The sequence below is a fragment of the Centruroides vittatus genome, unplaced genomic scaffold (assembly GCF_030686945.1).
Source record: "Centruroides vittatus isolate TY-2023 unplaced genomic scaffold, ASM3068694v2 contig_3119, whole genome shotgun sequence".
Classification (NCBI taxonomy): Eukaryota; Metazoa; Arthropoda; class Arachnida; order Scorpiones; family Buthidae; genus Centruroides; species Centruroides vittatus.
Window position 1 is genome coordinate 28,509 of NW_027122010.1, and position 23,982 is coordinate 52,490.

General features: G+C 28.3%; 1 protein-coding gene across 1 annotated transcript in view; it reads right to left on the reverse strand.

Annotated features, from left to right (window-relative positions):
- Mms19 (MMS19 nucleotide excision repair protein) overlaps positions 1 to 23,982 on the reverse strand; it is a 41,224-nt gene that overhangs the window by 11,838 nt on the left and 5,404 nt on the right. Inside the window, exons 3-18 of the mRNA XM_067267931.1 lie at positions 19,887 to 19,990; positions 19,706 to 19,791; positions 14,919 to 15,063; positions 14,713 to 14,838; positions 14,551 to 14,612; positions 14,296 to 14,457; positions 13,531 to 13,608; positions 12,354 to 12,443; positions 9,081 to 9,126; positions 8,855 to 9,009; positions 5,439 to 5,517; positions 3,971 to 4,178; positions 3,781 to 3,878; positions 1,391 to 1,507; positions 1,069 to 1,297; positions 923 to 992 (exon numbers count right to left, since the gene is read on the reverse strand). Coding sequence (XP_067124032.1) covers positions 923 to 992; positions 1,069 to 1,297; positions 1,391 to 1,507; positions 3,781 to 3,878; positions 3,971 to 4,178; positions 5,439 to 5,517; positions 8,855 to 9,009; positions 9,081 to 9,126; positions 12,354 to 12,443; positions 13,531 to 13,608; positions 14,296 to 14,457; positions 14,551 to 14,612; positions 14,713 to 14,838; positions 14,919 to 15,063; positions 19,706 to 19,791; positions 19,887 to 19,990 — 1,855 coding nt within the window. The remainder of the gene's footprint in view (positions 1 to 922; positions 993 to 1,068; positions 1,298 to 1,390; positions 1,508 to 3,780; positions 3,879 to 3,970; positions 4,179 to 5,438; positions 5,518 to 8,854; positions 9,010 to 9,080; positions 9,127 to 12,353; positions 12,444 to 13,530; positions 13,609 to 14,295; positions 14,458 to 14,550; positions 14,613 to 14,712; positions 14,839 to 14,918; positions 15,064 to 19,705; positions 19,792 to 19,886; positions 19,991 to 23,982) is intronic.

A 23,982-nucleotide genomic window follows, 5' to 3' on the forward strand; every position in this document is an offset into this window, starting at 1 on the left:
CAAGACCATATATTTAAAACAAATTCAAAACAATGTTTAAACAAAAATGATAAATATTTATTCATGCATCATAAACTGAAAACAGCAATTTATTAAATGAAAGTCAATGCACAAATCAGTAGAATGGAAGAACATACGAAAATTGCATACATTTATAAAAATAAATATTAAGTAAAATATTTTTATTAAAAATACTCAATAAAACATATTTGAAAATAATATCTGTAATCAAGATATGCACAGTGTCCAAGAAAGATCTTTATTATTATACAAATTCATAACACAAATACAAAGCAGTCTACTGAAATGCAGTTTGCAGTAAAAGAAAGAACAACTTAAAAAGTTCTTTTAGCACAAATGTTTATAATAGTGCAAAAAGCCTGCAGAATTAAAAATGATGACAATACAGGAAAAAGCACAATGTATATTGTGGTTAGCTGAAACAAAATCACTAAGTGTGCAAAGAAAGTATTGCATAAAGTATGAAAAAGGCACACTAAGTGTCCTTTTAATTTACACTTGGATGCAGAAATTTAAACACAGGAAGTGTTCAGCACTAAAAAAATTACAATCATCCTTTGACATCAGATGAATCTATGAAACAGATTAGAAAAGTTTTCTGTAAGAATCTATGGAATTCATGTTTATTGAATGTATACTAATAAAAAACGTTTAGATTTATTCTTCATTTACCACAAACCATATTTTAATAGATCATTTTGTTTTTGTGTTATGAATTTGTATAATAACAAAAATCTTTCTCAAATACTCTGTATTGTATATAAGAATTAACACTAACATTCCTTAATATCTATAATTAAAACAAAACAGTCTACATAAATAAAAAATATATATTTCTAATAAATTAATTTATTTACAGGAGAAAATATATTTATTAATTATATTTTGAAGTATAACTTACCTGAGAATCATAAGAATTCATTAAGAAAGAAAGATTCTTCAAAATATAAGACATTAAAATTTCTGTTGAACTGTATAAAATAAAAACATGTTAATTCAGATGATAAAAGATTAAAAATAATTGAAAGAGTAATTATTTATACACACCTTAAATCTAACTTTTGAATAACAATTTGTACAACTCTACCTAATATATCTGACACAGCAGAACTAAAACTTTCTTGCTTCATTTTATAAGTTGTAATTACTTTCTCTTGCAACATTTCAAAATAAGATTTATATAAATAATGAATTTCTTCTGGAGATTGTACAAGATTTTTAGTTATTTGTAATAATGAATTTGCAATACATTGCAATACATTTTCAGTATGAAGATCTGAAATTAATTTTTTTAATATCATAAATTTTATTTGAAATATATTCTAAAAATGTAAAATATTGCTGTAAAAAATATAAGATAAATTCTTACCTCTCAAATAAGTCAAAAATTTAGAAATGATTTCAGATGATGTAATGTGATGAATACTTGCAGCAGTAACAAATTCTAATAATGTCTGAAGTCTTGTAGTTTCAACCTCAGAAGTGACTATAAATTGAATGTAATTGATTTGAAAGAAAATACTTTAGAATATTAAAATTACTCACATCTAAATTACATTAAATTATCACTTATAAAATTGAGTTTTCTACTCTATTTTTGTCATCATAATTTGATAATTTTCTACATTTTCTTAGTTTAATTTATATAATTGATGGCTCAGATAGATATCAACAAAGGTTAATTAAAACATTAATACTGTAATGAATTTATTACCAAAAGTTATGTACAAACATGGTTACTTTTTGACATAATCACTGTGAAGATTGAGGCATTTGTCATATCTGTGGACAAGCTTTTTCATCCCCACATCATAGAATGTTGCTGCCAATGATTTGAGATGGGCCCTAACGTTGTTTTCAAGATATTCATTAGTCTCGAACCTCTGCCCTCCTAGCCACTTTTTCTGTTCAGGAAAGAGATAAAAGTTGCTCAATGCTAAATTGGGGCTATACACTGGGTGTTTAAAGGTGGTGAAGACTTCCACCCAGCTTAAAACTTTTCAACGTGTGAAGACTTCCACCTCTTTCCTGAACTGAAAATGTGGCTAGCAGGGCAGAGGTTTGAGACTAATGATGATCTTCAAAACAATGTTGTTAAGGCCCTCTCAATTCACTGACAGCAACATTCTATGACAAGGGGATGGAAAAGTTCGTCCACATATACGACAAATGCCTGAATCTTCAGTGATTATGTCAAAAGGTACACACATGGTTACTTAACTTTTAGTAATAAATTCATTTTTTTATTTACACTTGTCTTTGTTTTATGGACCATCATGGCTTGAAAAAACCACCCTCGTACTTTTAATTAATTTTAAACCATGTTTTCAGCTCATTTAATAACTTTTAAATTTTTAAGTTAATTTTTTGACATATAAAAATAATGTTTTAGTTAAATATATGTACTTGAAATTCTGTATTTGTATATCATTACTTAATAGTCATATCTATATCAGTTTTCATTATATTTGAACTTTTAAAAATTTCATTCAATTGTAATATTTTTAGTAATAAAATATATCAGAAAATTAATTTAAAATATGCAAATAAAACATCAAATGCTATACTATTAAACATTTTAAATGACAAAATATGCTCATGTTTTCCAAATATAGTATCAATTAATTACAATTAATCAAATATCATAGGAGGTTAACTTATTTATTTCTAACTATTACAATTTAAATAATCATTTTAATTATCTAATTTAGGGTACATTGATGAAGTCATATGAGTTAAACAAGAATAATGTTAATTAGAAACTTCTTGAGAATTCCATAATGCTACATCTGCAGGTGTATAGGAATGCATGTAATTCAATGATCCAAAACTTAGAGTTTAATTACATTTATTTGGTTGATTACACACACAACCACATGCATTTTTGGGTCAACTTACATTTTATGGCCTCTAATCAATAATTTGTATTGAATCAACTGTCTCCTTAAAAACAAAAGTACACAAACATGATATGAAACATAATTCACACTGATACATACAGAAAATAATAAGGACTGGTACTGTACAATACATTAGATGTTTTGTGCTATCATAATATGCCATTAGTCTTTAAAAGTGAACTTCATGTTGTGTTAAAGTGTAACTACCTTGTGTAAATTGAAATATAGCTAGTGATTCCAACAAGAAAATAAAAGAATAATGTTGTTGTTATGGTTTGTTTGCTGGACATTTTGTCCAGTTTGTGTACAAAATGGCTGGTGTCTAAGGATTGAAGCTGTGAATGTTATTAGTGCAGTCATATTTGAAATGTTTTTCTCTGATTGCTTCACAAGGGCAATTATTCGTGTTAGTTTGCCTTTTAATCCATATTTTGTACTTCTGAGTGAATTTAGAAATATCAATATTGTCAGATACCATTTTCTTCATGATAAAATTCACAAAAAAAAGAAGTTAGTTTATATTAAGGTTTCATTTGAAATGTCTTCAATACAGAACATGGGCAATGATGATAAGAAATATTTTATGACTGTGTCATCAGTAATTTGTTTGACTCATTCAACTTTATGAATATCCTAGTACAGTATTCAAATTAAATAGTTATTCTATATATTTGCATATTGGTTAACATACTAGTTACTGAAATGAAAGGTTTACTCCAAACCAAATTAATAGTAGCGAATTACCACTTCTCATTTAAACAGTTCATAGATGACTAAGCCCAATCTAATATTTACATTCAGCTTACACATAAAAATAATGCACATGGATATTCAGGTCTGACACAAGAATAGTTCTTACCTTTTGCAACTTCATGGAATAGATGAGGAAGAATGTTTTCTTTAACTTCAACTGGATAATAAGTTGAATAAACAGATAATAATTCAATACAGTTTGTCCTACAAGAAAGAAAATATTCTTAGAACACTTCTCATAACAATAATTTTTTAAAAATTATATATGCATACATACACACAAACACATATCTGACCTTGTTGTAGAAGGTTTATTAGAAATTGCAATTGTTAAAATGCATTCTGTAATGGGATTTAGATAATCTTTTCCAATCATATCTTTTATTGATAAAATTATTTTCAATCCTTTAATTGCTGATGATAATAATTGTTCATTATTCATATTAAGTGAGAAACAATATAATCCAACCAGAGACCCTTGATGCTTCTTATATGGATTATTTTCTGTTAAATAATAATCATTAATTATTTTTTATTAACAAATTTACATTATTAACAGTAATTAGCATTAAAGCCAAGATCAGTCGGTATATACCAAAACATTTACTATACAAAAAGAATTTAAGATTCACAAATTAAAATAAATTATATATTTATAATATATAATATATATTATATTAAATAATACTCTAAATTTCATTTTAGAAAATAATAATTAAAAAATTTTATTAGACAAAGTAAGTAATTTAAAATAAAATAATAATTAATTAAAGTTTGTTTTAGAAATCATTGGAAATATAAGTTTAAATAACTTAAATAGATACATCTAGAAACAAAAATTCAAAATATGACACTGTAAATAACATTAAAATCAGAGTGTAAAAGATAAATTGACTTCCCTCATTACAATCTCTCCTAAAATTTCCAAAATAGAAAGCTTATTAAAAAAATTTGTTTTTCAGATAAAAATGTTGTTAAAATGAAAGTAACTTGTAAAGTATATTAATTTTGAAATTTCTTGACAACTAGTTATTACTATACAAGTCCATCATATTGAAAAAATTATTATTATTTTGAAAGTGGAATAGAAAGAGAGTGAAACAAATCAATCACATTTTTAATTCATTTAATGTAAAGTGTATGCTCTCTACTTCAAATTAATAATGTCTTACTCCTGTATATCATACTCTTTCTGCTAGCAAAGAGTCGTGCTAATCTATCTAACTCCTTCCAGGGAAAATTGAATTGAAATAACGTGACTTCTGGTGCAAACCAGAAGTTCATATACAGTTAATCGGGGCTTCCTGCCCCTAAGCTTTACATATCTGGTTTCAATTTTTATCTATCTAACTCCATCTTGAGACTAAGAAAGAACAGGCAGGCAGATGGATGACAGTGGGAATTTATAGGTCTACAATTTTTCAAATTGCAGCCCAATTATCAGATATTTATCATATCAATAAAACATTTAAAAGAATTACTGCAAAGTATAATTTTTATTCTATCCTTAATAGTTTCAATTATTATCATTGCACAATAGATAAATGCTTTCTTTTAAATAGCAATGTATTATTATTATTATTTTTAAACAAACAATGAGTAATTACCACAAATTTTCATTAAAAAATTCTTAAATCAAAATCTAGAATAACAATTTATATTAAAAAAATGCTTTAAAATATCACAATTATTATTAGTTTTTTCTGTTTAAATAAAAACTCAGTTATTTAATAATCTAACAATCATGCAAATATTAATACATACCATCTTGAAAATCTGCATATTGTTTAGTGACACTCAAAAACTGTGTTAGAATTTCAAGAAAAAGTTGTTTCTCAGTTGTCTATAAAAAAAAAATAACAATGTCTATAAAAATTTTGCATGTTTAATTTTAAAACATCTTTTGGTACTATATATATTTAGTATTAAATAATTATTTACTGACATAATGCAACATAAAATTATGAAATTTTATTGACCTAGTAAATAAATTATATAACTAAAAACATTATTTTTATACTTGTTATTTGTAAATGCAATGAATACAGTAGACCCCCCCTATAACAGACGTTGATATAACATGGATTCCTATAACACGGCAAAAAAATTGTGATTGTGTTTGTATAACACGCTAAGAGAGACTCGTTTAACATGGTAAAACATCATCGCCGACTCGTGTCACGACAGGATTGGTCGAATCTGGACCAATAGCGGATTTTGTACAAACCATTTAGTTTAAACGAGCACTGGACCTACTAAAAACATTTATTATTCAACGACCATAAAAATTATATTTTTATTAATGATGTCTCCAAAGTTAAGTTATTTTTTTGCGAAAAATTCGCTGATCAGGAAACATGTGTCCGCCGTTTGATGAGCCGCTCAGCGACGAAAATGAGCTTAAGCAATGGCGTCGTCGAACAGTTCACACTCGGTAAGTAATCCTACAATTTTTTGTTTATAGCATAGTTTACATGGATTATTCTCAAAAACTTATACGTGATTTGGAAATGTTGAGTCAAATTAGTCTAGAATCGATTAATTTTATGGAAGAAAACCTTTCAAACAGCCATAGCCTTTAAACTGAACACATGCCAGGCTATGATTGGTTCATGTTTTTAAGTGACTTGTACAACACTGATTCATATAACACATTATAGGGGGGTCTACTATATTTATTATCAAAAATTCAAACTGAATGTAATGTATTATTAAGTAGTTTGTCAAGAAAGTAGGTAATATTTGTTAATTTGTAAATAATTTACAATTAAAATTCAGTTAAACAAATTTAAAAACATTACTGATTAATATTAATAATAAAAAATAATAAATATTAAAGAAAAACAAAACTAGGAAACATATTTACTATAAAATGCCAATAAAATTGTTCAGTTTCATTGTTAATGAGTAACGAAGAAAAATATATGTATTAACAATTATCAAATTTATCCTTTCCACATTCTCAAAGGATAGAACAACAGAAATAAATAGAATTATTAAACTTGCAAAAATACATGGTTTCTCAAAGGAAAAAGAAGAAGGAATTATAAAAAGCATTAAAGTTAACAAAAGAATACATAAAAGAAATACAACTAAAGTAGAGAAAAGAATTATTAAGGGTAAGGCCTTATCCAATATACTTAACCAAGTAACGAAAAATTTGCAATATTGCATTGTTAGCAAAAGGGATCCCATAGTTATGGATATGATTAGAAGAGATAAACACCCTACAGTAGAAATAAGTAAACCAGAAGTTTGTTGTAGGTCTGAAAGAGCGTATTAAGTCAGCCTCTTATATAGATTCCACATTGAAATCTGTAGCTATAAGAATTAAAGAGAATCTTAGAGCATTTAGAAATCCTAGAACATACTTATCTGCCTTCCACTATGCTCACATAGTAAAAGGCAAATAATTAATTAGAGCTAATGTTAAGATAAGTTGGAATAATGCTATATTGCTAAAAAACGAAATAAAGAGTCCCACTCAGATTGTTAGAACAGGTTCATATTTTAATTTTTAGTAAGTATAGAAGAGTTTTACAGTTGTATTTTAAATTATCTTGCATTCTTAGAACATTTTGGTGTTCTAAAATGAATCGTTCAAATGTAGATACTGAAGATAACCTAAATTAAAGTTGAAAATGTTTTAAAAATAGACACTAAACAATTTCTGAAGTAATAGTTGTTATTATTTGAATAAATATAAAACTTGATAATATTAAACTTTTCATGTTAGTGTGAGAATTTGGGAGTTGGGTTCTATAATTTTTAGTGAAAAGCTGAGTTACAAGAAGCTTTCCTTTGTTCCCATCCATTTCCCACAGAATTAGAAAACAGACAAGCACATGTTATTCTAATGGTAAACAATCGACTAGGGAACTCATGTTAAAAGGGGGTGTCTTTGACACAACAAATCCCATCCCCCTCTCAACAATCTGAGAAAGTTTTGAAATAAAGTTATAACAACTTATTATTGATGTGTGAGAAGGTAGAAAGTTAAACAATATGGTGATGAAAAGAAAACAATAAGTCTAATTCTCACTGCCCTAGCCAGCCCGTCGATGACACATTGAAGGTGTCATTGCTAGAAAATATACGGTCACAAGACCAAATTCCCACATCTGAGAGAGATATAATAGCCGTGCACCCAATCGTCAGGGTGGACATACCCAGAAGATGATGACATAGGTAGTTGCAAATCGTCCCGCCATAATCAAGGCGGACTTTACCATAGAACCAGTGACCACTAGCTCCCTTCATACTTCAGTCCAAAGGAATTTCTTTAACTTTGGGAATTGTGCAAGTGTCATCCCAAATGCCTCCCCGGTCTTCCAGGGATAATTTACTTCCAAGACAACAGCCAATATTGCAACGAGGTATGATTATTAACCTATTTATGTACGCTTTCTCTTTTGATCAACATAGACTTAAGTAAATAGTCCCCGTGTATCACTTGGGACCAAAGCTAGATTTAACATAACTGATATACTTTTCTCCATAGTCATAGTACCAGACGTTATATTACTGATGCATGTCTGTAATCTAATATCTATGTTTATTGTATGCTTTACGTTAGCTCATTAAATTGGTATTTAGTTGTTAACTTGATCCTATGTGTACTTACTATTTGATGAAGTCACCCTATCAATGGACTCATCACACCTCCCCACTCAATATAAAGCTCTCCGATAACTGCTAGAACATATGAGAATTGCGAATTAAGACGCATTATTTATTAACTGGTGTCAGTGATAAGGAATCTGATATAAGTTCTTTCCTTCTTACGTCAATATATGGAAAAAGCCATTGATGCGGTGAGTGGTCTTCACCAGACCATTGCTGACCAGAGGGGTTTAAAAATACTCTTTATTTTAAAATATAATATAAAGTTGTAATAATGATGATGATAATTCAATATATAATTCAAGATAAAATTTATTAGCTCTAACAAATCATCTCATTAAAAATTTAATAATTTTATAAAATCTTTAGTAAAATGTGCCCTGAAATGAAATAATACATAAACAGAATCAATAAATTGTCTCTCTTATAATTATCTATTACCAATAACATTAAAGTTTATTTGTAAGTCACAGGCATCCTATTGTACAATAACTTAATATCAGAAGAGTTCAGATAACTGATAATTGAATAATTTAACATAAATATACAGTACATACTTTTGTAGTAGCAGCAAACATATGAAGAAAATGAGGAAATATTTTAGAGAGAATCCAATTGCTACATTGTTGTGATGCAGCAGCTGTAGATTGGAGAACCTTCGGAGCATCATACAATTGTAATGACTGCAAATCTTGTATTAAGTGATCACATTCTAAATAAGAAACATTTTATAAATAAATTTTATCACTTTATTCTATACTTTTTAATTGAAATCAAACTTACCTTTCCAAATTTCATTCATTAATTCATTCACTACATCATCATCTAGCTAAATAATGTAAACTATTACTTCTATTGTATTAATAGCATAAATTTCTGCATTAAAAATAAAATAATAATAATAATGATAAAAACTTTCTATAAAACAATATATTCTTTTATAGTTACAAGCAGAACAGAAATGTTAAAAATATTAAATTTGGTCCATCAGGATTTGCACAGAAGCTACAGTATTACTGAGTGTTTACAGGTGAAGTTTGATCTAAATTTTAATTATTTTGTATGTATTACTTGTTAACTAAGTTATAACTTTATTTGATAAAATTTACTACAATGACTGATCAACACTGACCCAGCATTTGTAATATATTTCTAAAATAGTACATCTGCCTTGCTCCTATTGTCATATATTTTAGAGTGATATTTCCTACATATGACTAGATTGTAGTAAAGAACATCCAGTCATTTGCCTTTACTTCATTAGACACAGCGGCAAACTTGTCAGTGTGAAAGTGAAGTAGAGGTGTATCATGAAGATTTGTGCAATGAACATATCAAAACTGCCAAAATTCATCATCGATTGTCACATCAGTATGGAGAGAGCACAATTCAGACAATGTGTTCTCTCCTGAATTGGGCAAAAATTGAGAAAATTTAGAAGCTGATTTTGGAAAATCACCTTAACCAAGTAAATAAAAATCTTTACTTCTTTTTCAGCAAGAGATATTAATGTAGTGACAAATGTCTTTGGCCTAAAAATTAGGCCAAAGACATTTGTCCCTACATTAATATCTCTTGCAGGAAAAAAGTAAAGATTTGTTGATTTGGTTTTTCTGGTTTTGTTGTAATTTTTTAAAGCCATCTTATTACAGTGCGAGATGTTGCCATGAAACTGAATATCAGTTACAGTATGCACAAAGCATTAATCACAATCATCTATCTAAGAGATAAAACAGAATAACATTTGTTTTATTCATCTATTTATTTATTCTACTGTTTGTATTAGAATCATAAATATCATTTAAGCACAGTAAACACAGTAAGCACAGTAATTTTTAAATACTACATAAAGATTTATAACATAAATTTTGTTTCAAAAACTTTTTCCCATATGAATACAAATTTTTGAAGGAAACAATTGTTATATTATATAACAATAAACAAATTTATCAAAAAATATAATATATAAATTATCTTTCTAAATAAAATAAATTAATTTATATTGAATAGTTGAGCTAATTTATTTTACACTAGCAAATAAGACTAGCAATTCCCAGGTATAAAGTTTTCAAGGTTTTTTGTTAGGATTTAAAATATTTTCAAGGCATATATACTGTATATATAATCAAATTATAGGAACTGATAACAATCTTTATATTTACTCTCTATTCCAAAAAACATGCAATGATGTATATAACGAAGTGTTATTTAAAGCAAGTTTAAAAATTGTGGATCTATAAATTCTCACTGTCATCTGTTGTCTGTCTTTCCTTACTTTCAAAAACAGTATTAGGTAGATGAATGTTAAGACCAGATTTGGAAAGTGTAGGGGCAGAAGGCCCTGATTAAGTGTACAGAAACTTCTGGTTTGCACTGGAATTCACATCATTTAAATTTAAACATTTTTCCCTGAAAAGAGTTAGATAGATGACAGGCATGATTCTATTGCTAGCAGGAAAAGTATATGTACAGGGACAAGACATTTGTTTAATAATTTTCCTGAAAAAAAATACATTTCAAATATAAACATTCTGTTTCCTGCTTCTAAGAGAAAAGAATTTATTATCAATTTGCACTTTTCATTGTTTCACAGGAAATCTTCTCAGTAATTTATAACCTTCATGGTACTATATAAAGTCTTCAAAAAAATGGAATATGGATTATAAAAAAAACTATTATTACAACAATCAAAACAATGGATTTTATAAGCAATTATTTACATATTTTCTTATACAGTCAAACCTGTTTTTATGCAATGGATAGGGACTGCATAAAAAAAAAAAAAATCGCACGAAACTTCACGAGTGGCTATAAAAAATAGTTTTCGCAGCACAATTAAAAAAATATTTTTTTATGCAGTGAATAGGGACCACATAAAAAAGTCTCACGTAGAAAATAACTCGTTTTAAAATCGTAGTCTTAATTTCTAAGGAAATTACCTTCCTCTTTGCTTTGTTTTTGCCCTTATTTATTTTCAGGGATTATGTCTAAACATAAAATAAAAATCCTAAAATTTTATATCTAAATAGAAAAAATAATAGTACATTTACCTTCAATTTACGCTTTGAAATGAATCTTATCTTAATGGTCCAGGAATGTGAAAGCACTTTGAAGGTTTAATTAACGTAATTAAAACAGACGTAGAATTTATTGACAACAGATGTCAGCACTTGACTGCATCGTCTTGTCTATCGTCTGTTTTTATATTTTTGTCCAGGTGGTGTTTTGTTGACTTAAAAATAAATTATTTCATTTTTCGCATATTCATGCAATAATATTACTATAATAAATTTATTTAGCTATAATAAGTCAACGCCAGACATGACAAATCGCACGAGACTAGTCATCAACTATACCGCACAAATAATAAGTCAACGTCAGACATGACAAATCGCACGAGACTAGTCACAACTATACCGCACAAATAAAAAAATCGCATTAAAAAATCGCACAAAAAAAGACCGCATAAAAACAGGTTTGACTGTATTATGTAACAGCTAATTAAAGCTTAAGAAACAACTAAATCAAGTGATTTTACAACATATGTTTACATTCTGTCTCCAATAACATAGCAGGAAAGTGTTTCTATGTGGATCACATCTTTTTTTTTGAATAAATATTTTTAATTATCTACTTTTGAATATTTTGCCAATAGATGTCGCTATATATAAATTCAGCAAAGCCAATGTAAACAGAAATTAATTGCTATATAAAATCCAATCAATATTTTGGGATGGGATATATGACATTATCTAAGTTAGAAGCATGTTAATGTAACTGCCACATTTTATAGCAATTGGTGGAATGACCTAGCTATACATTGCTAGGTCATTCCACCAATTGCATCAAATTTTAAATTCCATTCCATCAATTTTTTTAAATATAGATCTAAAAATGAGAATGTTTGTTTGTTTGTTAGCTATACATTGCTAACAAACAAACAAACATTCTCATTTTTATATCTATATTTAAAAAATTTCAATCTAAACAAATTAAATAAAATTTGTATAAAATTTAATATAAATTTTAAAAAGTTTACATTTTAAAAATTCATACCTCCTCCTTTGATGATGAAGCTACTTGTAGTACATTAGTTAAGGTGTTAAATAATTTACTTTGAATTTCATTATTTTTTGTTATCAATGCCTAAAAGATCAAAATTTTTATAAACATTAATTTCACTTATTAATATATTAAAATAAATATTAATGAAACAATTAACTTAACTATGCTTTCATTAACAAATATAAACACAAAAATTTACATACATAAAACAATAAAGTGGAAAATATTGAAAAAATTTATATAAAATAAATTTTTTAATAATTTCAAATTTATATAAAATAAATTTTTTAATAATTTAATTCTACAAAATTAAAGACCAAAACAGTAGGATATATACTTCAAGCAAATTTTCATAAACAGTTATTATTATTTCCAAAAATTAAATTGAACTCAATTACATACAATATTTTATGTTTTGACTAATCCAAATAAATTGCTAACTTGAAAAATTTAATTTGGATTTGAATATATGAGCACTAAGTTTTGGCTCTATGGAGGACTTATCAAATACTATTGACATTGTCGGAGTAATCACACAGAAATGGGTGAACACAGTAAAAATTTAATTTATAAAGTAAACTGTTTCATGCATTTGTATTTGCACAACAACCTTCTGTAGACCAAAAAGAACTACATAAGGTTGGTGAATTTTATTTTGATGTCTTGTTATTAGAAGATTGATGTATTTGCACACAGTTAATTTTTTCTTAAACTTAGAAATCAGAATTTAATTAAGCTTATATGTGATATTCAAATAAATATAATAATTTCTTTTTATTTTTGTGTTTTATGTGCACATGGTCACAGTAGCCTTACAGTACACCCCAAACAATTCCTATTAAAATATATTAAGATCATAAGCTTTCCTGTCAAAATTCAGATTTGAATCCATAATCTGGCAAACTAATAACAATACTTTGACAATTTCTAAACCAAGTTTGGCATTATATTATATTTTATATACATTAAATAATTTACTTTGAATTTCATTTAATTTTTGGAAATTCAAAGTAAATTATTTATGTATATGTATGTATGGAAATTTTGACATATATATATATATATATATATATATATGTCAAAATTTCCATACATACATATATATAAGGAAATTTTTTGACATTTACTTAATAAATATAAAAATTATTAATTATGAAATTAAACTTACCTGTTTGCAGATGGCAGTAATAACAGGTAATAAAAATGGTTTTACAGATTCTGGTTTGTAGGTTTGACAACAAAGAGACTGAAAATTATGGAATTAAAAATGGTTTTAATAATATATATATATATATGTCACAGGGATATGATAAAAGTGGGGATTTGGTCAAATCCCTAAGGGAGATGATCAATTTACTGAAGATGTTAAAATGACAATTCTATAGAGTCATTTCCCTAAAAATATAAGTGATTTGATCAAATCCCTGTACTATTTTAGTGAAAAGATAAAATTAAAAAGTCTTTGAATAGCTACAACCACATTTACCGAAACCGTCCCACTGATAAAGCTAAGTTTGCGAGAAATTGCTGGAAAATTATCTTTTTTCGGAGGTCAAGGGTTTAAGAAATGTTCCTGTGAAAAATCCAAGGTACAATGAAAACAAATAGATGTGCCTGTAAAAAAATTAACGTCTTCTGTAACTCCAAGTGCCACAAATCTACAATGTGTTTCAATAAAAATAAATAAACTTGGCATTATCTCTATCTTTTCATATAAGTACTTCTTACTTTGTTGATTTGTTTTTTGTCATTTCACGAAACCAGTTTAGAGATTTGATCAAATCACTTCATTTAATTAGGGAAATGTCAATATCAAACCTTTATTTTAACATCTTCAGTAAATTGATCATCTCCCTTAGGGATGTGACCAAATCCCCACTTTTATCATATCACTGCAACATATATATATATTTATTTATTTATTATTACTTACTATAAGATTTAAAGAATCTATTTTTGAACTTATTAAGTCAGAGTCTAGTTTCTCCAGAAACAGTGGAAAAGAATGCTCAGAAAATTTGTATGTTGATAAAAAGCACTTCTGTAGAGCTGAACTTAAATCTTCTCGAGTAATTCCAATTTTATCATTTACAGGCTAAAATAATAATATTAGTTTTATTTTTATACTATCAATTTGATTTTTAAAATATTCTTTTTCTTCTGCTTAAACAAAAAATCAAAAACTTACAGGATTGAAATCAACAGGAAAATAGCAGGAAAACACTTCAAATAAATCTTCTATAAAAGCCCCTATAAATATAATTTATATTTGTAATTATTGATATTAGATTATACTGAAATAATAAAATGTTGTTATTTAAAATAAGTTAAAACTGTTTTATCAAATTACCTAAATCAAAATTAGTTATAATTATTGGTAAGGTATGAAGAGCTAGTAAAAGACATTTTGGATCTCTTTCACCATCCATAACTTGAATAAATTCAAAAACAAAATCACTACCCATAGTTTGCAATTCTGAAATTTTGTAATAAACAATATTAAAATATTTCAATAATGAAATAATCAAACTTAGAAATTAAGTTCATCTGTATTACCTTTCAAATGTTTTGTTAAAAGTGTATAGAGTATTGTATAAACACAATATCTATCATTATGAAAATGAGAAGGAACATGAACTTCACGAAATATTGCTTTTGTTACAGTTACAGTTTGTTCTTCAGGAAAATTTTCATTTGAAACCTGTAAGAATATTTTTATAAGCTTATTTCTTTATTAATAATAAAATAAATACTCAAAAACTAAATTTTCCAAACTAGTTTTATATATTCTAATTTAATTTCATGGGAGATTATGAAATGAAGTAATTTTTTATTAGCAAAAAAATCTAAATAGGCTCAAAAAAAATTTATTTTGGAATTATCTATACTTAATATGGATGAATGTTTGGAAATACAGCCAAGTCCGCATAAGTCGACACCCCAAGGGGAAGTGGAAATGTGTCGAGTTATCCGATATGATGACTAAAGCAAAGTTGGAAAAAAAACCACAAAACTACAATTAGGAAAATACAGTAGTGCATTATACAGTAGTATAGGCTTACAATACATTGTGTCTAGGGATTGCAATCCAGCAGTGTTTTGAATCCAGCTGGATTTTTGCTGGATTGAAATCATTCCAGCTGGATCCAGCACGGATCCAGCGTGGATGTATTTTTGGTGCAATAGTATTATCTGTCTATCTATCTATCCTTATGTTTTTTAATGAAATAAAACATTTTTTAAAAATACTTAAGAAGCTTTTATTATTTAGACTGGTCACTATAAATCAGTAAAACTTCTTACACATTTAGGTAGTAAACTTAACTTTGGTTCGGTTTGACACTTCAGATAGAGATAATTAACTTTAAATGTTTAGTTAGACTATAATTATAATGTAATCTTTAAGTTAAATAATAGCAAAGGTAATTCTACTGATTAATTTATATTAATATATTATAATAATGTAAGGACGGATAATCAGTGGCTAAGTGTCTATCAGTCTTACCAGTTTTCATATATAGGCTCTACATATTAGTCTGTAGTTATTTATAAGTATATAAAACTATGTACTGGAAGTAGAATAAGTTAAATAAACTACACCTTTATCAATCCAGCAAAATTTAATAAAATAATAACGTTTTCAATCGTTTTTAACGATCTTCCTCGGTTACAAAAAAATAGAACATTAAATATAAAACATAAAATGTGTTCAGAATAAATATAAAAATTAACGGAAAACGTCCAAACGAACAAAATATAGATAAATAAACAAAATAAATAGCGGAAAAAATACTGTATATACAGGGTGTTTTTTTTTAAACTGACGGTACTCAGAAACATCTGTAGAGCAATTTAACAGCCAGACTGTCACCAAATTTGGGAGAGTGACTAAGGATGACATGGAAAAGAGATTCCGTGAAGAAAAAAGTAGTACCTAAATTCGCCGGTAGAGGAGGATTTAGCGCTGTTGTAGCGAAAAAGCTATCAGCACTTCACAGAAAAAAGGGTCATCAGTCGCTTTTTTCCACTTGCATGGCCGCCTCGCTCCCCGATCTAACCCCATGTTACTTTTTCCTGTGGGGTTACTTAAAGTCCAAGGTCTATCTTGGTAGTGTCCCAAACTTGATGACTTTGAAGGACGACATTTCTCGAACTGTGATGAACATTCCTGCGGACATGTTACGTTCGGCCATAGAGAACACGGTGTTCAGGATGCAATGAGTTGTCCAGCAGGATGGTGATCACATTGAAGAAGAGAGAAGGTTATTTGCTGATTAATTAAACTTTCGTTATTACACTGAAACCTCTGTCTGATTATTCATTTGTGTGTTTGTTAATTGCAGCTAGATTTTATTCAGATTCTTAGCTGTTTCGCTACAACAGCGCCAAATCCACCCCTACCGGCAAATTTGGGTACTACTTTTTTCTTCGCGGAATCTCTTTCCCATGTCGTCCTTAGTCACTCTCCCAAATTTGGTGACAGTCTTGCTGTTAGATTGCTCTACAGATGTCTCTGAGTACCGTCAGTTTAAAAAAAAACACCCTGTACAGTAATACCTCGACTTACGCGAACCCGGAGTTACGCGATTTTCAAATCTCGACGATCCGTCTTTTGTTTGAGCGCCACGCAACCTTTGATTACTCACTCCCCCCAAACTATTGTTCAGCTTACAGGTTCGGACGTGTCGCGCGGAATTGACGCATAGCTAAAATTTATTTTGTCTTATTTATTTCTGTGTTTGTTATATCTACGGAGACTTGAGATTCTACTGTGTCATCCAAATGAAGTAGAACTGATTCTCCTGCATCAAACAAGAAAAGAAAAACTTCATCTTTAATAATGTTAACTTTACATTCCAAAGACTTCGATACAAAAACAAAAATTTGTAAATTGACAAAACTCGATCCCTTAGATCCAGTTCAATCAGATGATCGAATAACGGTTGGAAACTTGACAGAAGGCCTCAGTTTAATTAAAAAGAGGTTACGAATTTTAGAAAATATAGACTCCAACGAAGAGCGCATTTCTTCTACAAAACGAAAAATAAAAAAATTATTAGCATGCTACGAGGAAATTTTGCGGGAGAAAAAATCTTTGAGCCGTCAGACGAATTTGTTAGATTTTAGGAAGCCTTCTATAACAAAATAACTTCGATTTACGATTTTAATAATATAATTTGTTATACATATGTATTATCTAAGATTTTATTAAACATTTTTTTCTAAATTGTTTTCTTTAGTCTCAGGCCCCAATTAAAAATAATTTGTATGTATTTATATGCGAAGTTATACCCCGACTTACGCGAATTCGACTTACACGGTTATCGCTCGGTCCCACCTATCGTGTAAGTTTGGGGTATTACTGTATATAAGATATAACAACGAAACCAGCATTGTCCGTTAATAACATTAATTAATGTAAAAGGATCTCCACACGGTAGACAATGAGTCCGCATCTCTATGGTTTGTACAACCAGTTGTCATGTGCGCCTTGCAGATTTCCAATCTCTCAAGATGTTTGACCGTTTGCTTATTCGTCGTCGTTTTTATAATTGCCGCTTGATCCCATTGGACGTTAACATCCTTCTGTCTTGCGTATGATGTCAGTGCAGTGTTGTCAAGGTTCTTACTGATTGTATATTTGTGCTCTTGAACCTTTGTTTTAAACTGCGCATCGTTGCACCCACATAAACAAGCTTGGAATTGAAACGTTGGTTGTGTAAAGGCACCGAATATATACCAGTTGTTGAATTCCGATCCTCTTTCTTTTTATCGTTTCTTAAAAGTTTGAAAACAATGGGATTACGTCAGTATACAATACGAAAATTATCAGACCTGGCAGTACATCTACGTATCTTGTTTAAAAAAAATGGGATATAATTAAGCACTATTCTTTTTATATTTATTCGAAACACATTTTCTGTTCTATAGTTAATGTTGTATTTTTTTGTAACTGAGGAAAATCGTTAAAAGCAATTGAATACGTTATTATTTTATTAAATTTTGCTGGATTGATTAAGGTATAGTTTATTTATAAGTAATTTAATTATTAGTGTTAGTAAAGTAGTGAGTAAATAATTAGTAAGTAATTAGTAGCAGTCTAGTAGTTAGCAAAGCGGCAACGCGACAACGTAGACTTTTGCGCAATTATTTAGAAAGTTAATTGAGTATTTGTGGATCCGCAGCGCTGGATCCAGCACCAAGTGCTGGATCCAGCAGGCCGAAAAATGCGCTGGATCCAGCTGGATTGCTGGATGAGGGATCCAGCAATTGCAATCCCTAATTGTGTCCTCCATTTACAATTACTCTGTAGATGAAAAACTGAAAAATTTGTTCAGTGTTGTTTGTTTTGAGCACTTAACTGTCTCAACTTTCTTTTACAATGATCATGAATGCCTTGAAAACACCATCTTCACAATTGTCAATTGTTGGCAAGTAACGTCCAAGGATTCTTAATGTCTCTAGTGTGAAAAAATGCAAAATTGGATTCTGGTGTGATGTTGATGTAGATTGTATATTTTCCTTTTTGTTTATCTGTTATTATTTTATACATAAAATGTTAAGGCATTTTTATTAATATGTATATATATATATTAATAATATTAATATATTATTAAATATATTAATTATATATTAATAAATAAATTGACTCCCCCTCCTGAAAAAAAATGAGTTTGCACCAACATGCAGAGTGAATTCATTTTTTCAGGAGGGGGTGATGACTTATCAGAGTGTGGGACAGCAAAAGTATGTCGACTTAACCAGTAGTGATGAGTTAAACGGTGTCGAGTAAACCGGAGTTTTTTAACATTAATGCCTATGTAAGTCAGCCGGGACCACAGAAAATTGACTACTTAACCGATGGTGTCGAGTTATCCGGGTGATGACTTATGCAGAGTCAACTGTATGTATAAAAATCATCTTAAGTTAAGAAAATGATCAGACTTATTAAAATGCATTCTCACTTTACAATAATACTGTTTACAAAAAACATTATTATTCATATTAAAAAACTTGTAAAATTTTACAACTAAATATTATATTAGATTATGTATTTTTTTTAATATAGATGATATAAAATTACTTCAACTTTCTCATATAAAATTCGATTTAAACAAAGTCAAACAATGTATATTTTATTATATTAACTAAATTATAATAATGAAGACTTCTAAAACAAAAATAACATTTATAATTAGCATTGAAAATTTACTTAAAATTTAAGAATTATAAAGTATATCATCATCACGATTTTAATAATTAATAATGTTCAAATTTAAATAAGTACGAATTTTAGAATCATTCTTTTTAAGTTTTCTAAAAAAATTAATAAAAGTATTTACCAGATTTAAGATTCCTTTAAGGACATAAGGAATGATTGAATGATGATCTTTCAAGCGATCACAAAAAAATATTAATAAATGCTCCACTGTAAATAATGTAAATCTCAATATTAAATTCATAAAACAAATGATTTAATAATAAACTTCATTATTATTATTTTAATAGTATCAAACAACTCACCTTCATCTCTATTAGTTAGTTTTGGAGATATTTCAGATATAAAATTTGATAAAACAAATATGCCTTTTAATCTTTCATTATAACTTTTATTAGTCAAATAAGGTCTGGAAATTTTAAATATATTTATTTTAACAAACTTATTAAAAAAATAATAATTATATGATTCAAAGTAATATTCATAAACATTTATACATTTCAGTGAATTTTTATAATTATTTCTTACATTAACACTGGAAAAATCATCATTTGACTTAACTTACAAGGGTAAAATACTTAATTCAAAAGATGCTTTACTCAAAACTTTTTGACAAGTTATACAAAATTGAACAGAAAGTATCTGTTTACTTTTATCATATGAGAAACGTTTACATATTCAACTGCCCTATTGCTGAAGAGCAGATATATTATATCAATTCTTTCATTAATGAAAATATTATTATTATTAAAATATAAGAAAAATATATAAATTAAAGCAAATTGTTTATACATTATAGAAAGAAAGCTAATAAAAAAATTTTATTAAAACACCTAAATTAGATATTAATAGAATTTGGAAATCAACACAAGAAACACTTTTCTTTTGGGACTAAAGTAGGAAATTGAATAAATCTACTTCCGAAAATGTTAAAAAGAGAATTAAAAATATTAACAATAAATAACTAAAACATGCAGTAAATCAGTTTTAAATAGTAAAATTATAAATAGTATTGGATAAAAATCTATGTTGATTTATTTGTTGTATGCATCAATCTCATTTATATAAAACTAAAACTAATTTTCGTTGTTACATTTCTATTATATACTACTAAAAGTCTAAATTTGTTTGATTATAATTAAATTCAGAAAAAATTATGGAAAATACTACCACATTTTAATATGATTTTTAAATTTCAACTCTTTGACAATGGTTTTTATTGCAATTTTTGACTACAACTTTTTGTCTACAGCTTTACAAAATACTGTATTTTATTGGCTACATTTCTTCTTAAAGCCCGGCAACATTGATAGAAATTAGCACGTTGTCTCAGTGTTGCTATCTGTACAATAATTACCACGTTTGTATGATTATTTTGATTATGCCATATGATGTATGATAATAGAGTTTTGTATGGTAATTTCATAAATATGCCTTACTCAAAAATAACTGTTAATTTTTGAAAAAATCCAATTTGCAATCACTATTTTATACATATTGCCTTTTCATTGATATTTTATGTCTTTTTTCGTCACTAGAGAGCTACTAAATTTGCAAAAGTTTTTAGATTGGCTATTACCGTACATTTTAGATTATAAGGCACACCTTTGTCATACTTTTCAAGACTGCTAGCTGCTATACTTTTAGACCTACTGATAAAATGTTTGAATTAATGTGAAAAAAATTTGTGCAAATGCATGTCCTGTTGAAATGCCATTATGCTTCTACTTGTACAAAACATAATAAAATGTATTAATGTAGTGCCTGTAGAGTAGTTTCCATCTAGTGAACTGTCTAGAATTGAAACTTTTTTGGCATAGGGAGTCAAAAAGTGGACTAAAAATTTTAGATGATCACAAAAATTTGGAAAAACTAAGGTTTATGCATATAAGTTCAGAATACAAAGGAATGTGCTACATATTTGTTAATAATAATTTGTTAATGTTTGGTATGTTGAAATTGTATGAAAAAAATGTAAATTTTAGCTTACGCCCATTCAGAGGTTGTTTTGCATCATATATTATAAGGGAGAAATGTGTAAACTTCATTGCTAAATGGGGTCTAAAAACTTTTTTGTTGTAAGAAAGGATTGCAGATGAAAAGTTTATGAGATTCTGACATAGGGAGAACCTTGATAATATTTCTATGGATAAAGAGTGCAAGTATAAAAGATCAAGATGGATGTACAGTACAATAAATTTAAGTGAAATACAATGATTTTCTCCTGTAAGATTGGCAACACTGCGTTGTCTTGAGGTACGGGAGACCATGTCTGGACAAGTGAGAAAAGTCAGAACCCTTTATCACAAGAGAATAAACACATTTTGACAAAAATTTATAATTTCACTGACATTTTTGACACTTCTATCATCTTCAAGTGCAAAAAAGAAAAATCAATACATTAATTATTCTTCCCTAAAGAAAATAGAACAAATTTCAGTATTCTTAACAATTTTTTAAAATGTAGAATAAACAAACTTCCATGCACATGCTCCATATCATTTAGTACTACAGAAAGCCATCATATAAGTCTATCACTGAATAACACACGTTTCACAAGATAAACAATAAGAACATTGACATCATAAATTTCCCATATCAATAATTTTTTCCCTCAAGTCCTGCCAAAAATGATAGATTGAGAATCCAATGTATTTTAACATATAAAACATGCATCTATCTTTTCTATGCATATAAAACACTTACAACCCACTTCCAAATACACTAAAACACCTTAAATACAATAATACAGTACATAGAATAATAATAAAGTTATAATAAAAGTAGTCTTTACAGAAGCTCATTCTTAAGTACATGTTGTCTGCATGGTAAATGCTTTGGAATTTACCATAAGTTTACCTACATGTTCTATGAATATAAACTTGTAAAGTACTTAATTTTAGTATCTTAGGAAACCGACTATAATTGCGGTCGGTAAAACTTCCGTTAACCTAACGGGTACTTTACGCGGATTCGAGATTAGTTTGCCAGGCCTGGGCTTTTAAGCGTGCACCGAAAAATTAGTAATAATAACGATAAATATCAAGTCAGATCAAAAGTTCAAATATATTTAATTAGCAACTAGAATGTACTACGTACAAATGTCAATAATCCAAACAAAATTTATTAACGAAAATCAACAAGTCAACCCGACAATAAACTTAGCTACTTAGCTTAACTTAATAGTAATTCCCCTTTGAATTTCGACAAATCAAATACTTAGAAACTATGAACAAAATCTCTTACTAATTAAACGTCTATCCGTCACCTCACTATACGAAGAAACTATTTCCTCAATACTTTCGATATCATCAAATCGTCAATCGAACTCCTCTTTAACACCTTGGATCGTCCAATTATCAATCTGGACTTCTATCAGAAAATACTTCGCTTTCGAATTAACCTTGCTCTCACAGTCGCCTCGATTTGGAATTCACCTCAGTTTGGAAATCACCTCTCCTTCTTCGGTTAACGTGCGGGTTTTATACTGTGAGGTGACGTCACACTTGAGCTGGGTTACTCCCCTTATTTACATACTTAGTTGCTAACGTTAATTTTCTTTTCTGGCAGCTTTAAGTTTCCGACAAAGCTTATAAACCGTTTATAAAATATTTATCATAATTTTCTGGGATGTTTAAGACGGTTTATCAAGTATTTCTCTACTAGTGATTGTGGGGACTCCCCCCTCCATTTTTTTTCTGCGGACTGTTACTTCCGCCGGGCAGCGCAAGTGCGCAAGATTTTTCCTACGGCGCTTATTTCTCCATGAGTTGTTTTATCTTCATTTTTCATTACTAACAAGAGAGTGGTGGGGAACCTTCGTCCTAAATAAACATAAACCCCAAACAAAAGATAATAAAACAGAAATAATAATAAAATAAAAATAACGTTCGGACTCAGTTCCTTACAAACTTAGTCTCTTTAGTCATCCTTGCAACATCTTTTCAGCAATCTGACCATCAGTCAGAAGCAGAGGAAAATATCTTGGAGAATGATAGCATTGGTCAATGTAAGCAAAAAATTTTATATTAACATGGATATTATTCTCAGTGGTGTAATAGATAAAACTGTATGAAATATATTGAAGCCAAACAGTTGCTTAAATAACAAAGTAAGGTTATGTTTAAATTAATAAGTTCTGGAAGAGAGGATCAGCCTAAGGTCAGTGTAATGTAACTGGCAATGTGACTGTATGGTAAGCAGGAGTTGTGAGTTTGAGTCTCATTTCAGGCCAATTCTTTTCTTCCAGAACATTCTAGATTAATTATTAAAATATTAACTTAATTATAATTATTAAATTTAGAAAGAGCTGTATGAAAATTGCTCATTCATAACAAAAATAATGAATGACACGTTACATTCAAAACAAATTGGGCTTTTGAATTTGGTAAACTCTTAAAT